This window comes from Lolium rigidum, unplaced genomic scaffold (genome assembly GCF_022539505.1).
Source record: "Lolium rigidum isolate FL_2022 unplaced genomic scaffold, APGP_CSIRO_Lrig_0.1 contig_59394_1, whole genome shotgun sequence".
NCBI classification, from domain to species: Eukaryota; Viridiplantae; Streptophyta; class Magnoliopsida; order Poales; family Poaceae; genus Lolium; species Lolium rigidum.
In genome coordinates, this window is record NW_025901075.1 from 9,174 (window position 1) to 13,096 (window position 3,923).

Genomic DNA, 3,923 nt, shown 5'->3' on the forward strand with positions numbered 1-3,923 from the left:
CAAGTATAGAGATCTCTCAAATATATTGTGCCATGCCTATTATGCCATTGAACCTGACCACATAAAATTACTCAACTAACCTGCCAGAAACAATTCCACTCTAGCACCAAGCTGCAAAAGTGGCTTCCACGATATAAATTGTCCACTTCTATTTTTCTATGTTTAAAGCAAATTGTTATGGGTACCAGCAAAATATCACTGGTGCTAGTGGAAATCAAAGTTAGGTTCCACGATGAAGCAGCACAACGGCACTGCAAAGTTTCGTATGTAGATCACATAAGTACACAGAAGTCAAAACAAACAAAACTGATACAAGAAGCAAAACAATTTACGATCTCAAGTTAATTGTTGCGAAATAAGATTCCACGATACCAGTGCAAACACATCCAGCAACAAGGTCCCGACACAATGAAACAGGCTAAACATGTCCCTAGCTTAACGACCAACAGTTAAAACAAGCTTCGGCCTCTTTACGTACATTGCATCGAAAAACAGCCATCTCCTCCCATCAAAAGCAAGAGTGATACACAGACGAGGATTTTTCTCCCTTCTCAAGACAATCTTCCATATGTGGGATAGGTAAGAACCATACCTGGAAGGACATTGCAAATTCAGTAGTGAACATGTGTCCGAACTGTGAAGTCAGATCAAAATAAAAAAGATATAATGAGGAATGTAAGGAGTCAAGTTGAAAACCTAGAACTATGCTAACATTGTTGCTGTGTTCCAGAATGAATGCAACTTCAAACTGTTTATACCTACAAATATGTAACAACAGATTGCATCTGAGTGTCTATCATCCCTGCAGGCTTGCTATAAGCATTGTTCTTGAAGGTTAAAGGTGTTTATATGAGTTGCATGAGCATGTTATTCAATATCTTTCTCAGACCTATCCCTATAAATGATAAAGGTCTATGCATAAAAAAGATTGCACGAAAAGGGCACTCACAGTAGATCAACTAAATGTACGATAAAGAGCACAACCAACAAGCTAGGAATATATGGCACCAGCACCACATTCAGATTGATGATTAGTGTGTAATGAAGGACTTAATAGTCATATGAATACATACATTGGCATACTACAACAATCAACTATAGAAAAACAAAGCAAGTACAGAATACTTGATGCCTACAACAATTTCTAGAGTAAATATTAATAAATTTGTGATAGTAACATCAGATTGCTCCTAACAAAGACTACAAAGAAGAGTTACCAGGATTCTGTATTAGCTCCTACATTCTGAATTTCTATTTCTATCAATAATAAGAGACAGTAACTAAATCAAAGTTCAGTCTTTGCTCCTAACATGCTAAAATTTTAATGACTTGAGATATAAATATGTAATACTAGTAAGCTCATATTGAAGATACAGCAATAGGTGAATCATGAACACACATATGTATTTCCATCTTATTATAAAGAACAAAAGGATTTATATAATTTCGTACCAGCAAGTGAGCAAACAAAAGTCACGACTGACAATTTAATACTGTTTCTCAAAGTTGCACAAGTGACTGAACACAAATTAAATTATATATAAACTAATAAGTGGAGAGCCACAAGGGATGGCATGTTCTAGGTTTCTAGGATGCATCTAACGTTGTACTAGGCAATAACCATAGATATCAGCTAACATATAAACTATCAAGTTGTAGATGCAAACTACAGCCGGATCTCATGAGGTAAGCATAGTGCACGCACTAGAATCTGCACAAGAGAATGACCAGAACACTGAATGCAAACTAGAGCTGGTTCATCCATCTCAAGTGCATCAATACAGGTGCATGATCGCAATCAATAATACAATTTAACAACTTGAGAAATAAGAATTAAGATGCAAGGAATTCTAGCTTTGAACCTTACCTGGAAGGTTCAATTACTGGGGGTTCTGTCCAGGCTGCTGTGGACCAGGTGGTGGCGGCATCCCGTGCCTGGGTGGTTGTCCGAATTGCGGCGGCGGCATTGGTGGCCTCATCCCCGGTGGAGGCGGCATGCCTGGCATGCCAGGCATCCCTGGCCTCCCTGGTGGAGGTCCCATGGGCGGTCCCCTCATGAACTGCTGCGGCGGGCCACCTGGGTAGGGCTGCGGCGGCCCCGGTGGGCGCTGGAACTGCATCTGCATAGGCGGCGGGCCACCAGGGCGCATGGGCTGCATATTCATGGGCGGGCGGACGACCTGCGGGTACGCGACCGGCGGCGCCGAGAGGTTGGGCATGGGGGGCCGCGAGATCTGCGGCTGCATCATGCCAGGGGCCGGGCCGCCGACGCCCCGCACAGGGCCGGAGAGGCCGGGCTGGGCCTGGAGGAGCGGGCCGGTGGGCACGCCGCGGCCGGCGGCGCGCCCGACGCCGGTGCCGGAGAGCGCGCCGCCGCCGGCGGAGGACTTGACGCGGGACTCGTCGGGCGGCGGCGGGCCCTCGACGGTCATGGAGACGACCTCCTCGCCGCGGAGGAGCAGGAGGCCGAGCGTCCGGCGCTCCTCGCGGTCGCCGGTGGTCTTGGAGGACTTGGAGGGCGGGAGCCTGCGGAACTCCTCGCAGTCGCCGAGGACGAGGTTCATGTGGCGGTCGAAGGCCATGAACTTGCCCACGAGCTGGCGGCCGTCCTGGATCGTGACGCGCATGCGGTAGTTGACGAACTGGAGCATCTTGGAGCCCTTGGGGTTCGACATGGCGGCTGGTGCGCCGGCGGCGGCGCGGCGCGGCGCAGCTAGGTTAGGGTTTCGGCGGCGAGGAAGAAGCGGAGAGGAGAGAGGGGTTTTTGGTGGGGGTTTGTTTCAGCTTGTATGGGTCGGGTCGAATAGAGCAAACGGGACGGTGCGGAACTGCGGATGTCGGTTTAGTGATGGACTCGCAGATAGGAGCTCGGTCTTGGGCCTTTTAGATGGCCTTGGGCTTGGTTCAAACTAAGCTAAGCTGGACACACACCGCTAAGCTAAAAAATTTATCCCACCGTCCAAAAATTAAGACAGTTCTAAATTTCCATTGTCAACAACTTAAAACATTTGAATATAATTTATATCAACAATATGTCTAAAAATATTTTACAAATATTTTAAATAAAAGAGATTGGCAAGATAAATAAAATGTTACAACTTATACATTGTGAAACTATATATTTTTGCATGGTCAAAGACCGTTCGAAAAAACCTACCTCATATTTTGGGATGAGGGGGGGTATAAAAACCTGAAAAACCTTACCACACCCTAACGAACAGAGAAATCCCATCGACACGGTGTCAGGGTTTTCTCGTCGTAGTTCTTTCGGGCAACTCTCGCGTCCAATGGCGGATCTAGTGCCAAGAGGCGGGTAAGTCAGATTTCATACATATTTATCGTTGTAACATTGATGATAGGTTTTATTTGGCGTGTGGTTCTCCAACCTTTTTATTTTTTGCTATTCGTCTTCTCTAGTGGTTTGAGAAAGCATTGGGCGACGACAAATTGCAAACCCGGTGGGTGTGTCCTCTTTTGCAAAGCTCAATAATCAAGTTCTCGCCTCTTATGGTGTGCATTCTACTCACACGACTCAATAAAACCTTCAACACTCGTGTATGTTTTGTCTTCTGTGGTTTTTCTACTCAAGATGTGAAGGCTAGAGGTGGAGAGAATGAATTCAAAGAACTTATATGTGGCTTTTATTCTATTTAAGGTTTATGTTACTCATGTTGGTATCAATTTTCCTCGATATGTCATATTATCATTGTTTTATCAATAAAGTTAGAGTGTTGTCGTACAAAAACAAAACCACACCACCCTCTAACAAGAGGGAGAGAGAGTGTGTGTGTATGTATGCGTGTTTGTGTCTGTGTGTATGTGTGTGTTGTGTCGGTGTGTGGGTGAGAGGAAACATGGTCCGTAGTGCCAATGGAATTGACAAGGGGTCTAACTATTTTGAAGTGAGTTCATATATACTATGA

At 45.3% G+C, this 3,923-nt stretch overlaps 1 protein-coding gene across 1 annotated transcript; it reads right to left on the bottom strand.

Annotated features, from left to right (window-relative positions):
• Nucleotides 1–307: 307 nt before the first annotated feature.
• Nucleotides 308–2,761, bottom strand: LOC124681909 (small nuclear ribonucleoprotein-associated protein B'-like). Its single transcript, XM_047216685.1, has 2 exons — nucleotides 1,868–2,761; nucleotides 308–592 (listed from the first exon to the last, which is right to left on the bottom strand). The coding sequence occupies exon 1, from the start codon at nucleotides 2,673–2,675 to the stop codon at nucleotides 1,881–1,883; it is 795 nt and encodes a 264-aa protein (XP_047072641.1). The 5' UTR covers nucleotides 2,676–2,761; the 3' UTR covers nucleotides 308–592; nucleotides 1,868–1,880.
• Between the last annotated feature and the right edge of the window lie 1,162 nt (nucleotides 2,762–3,923).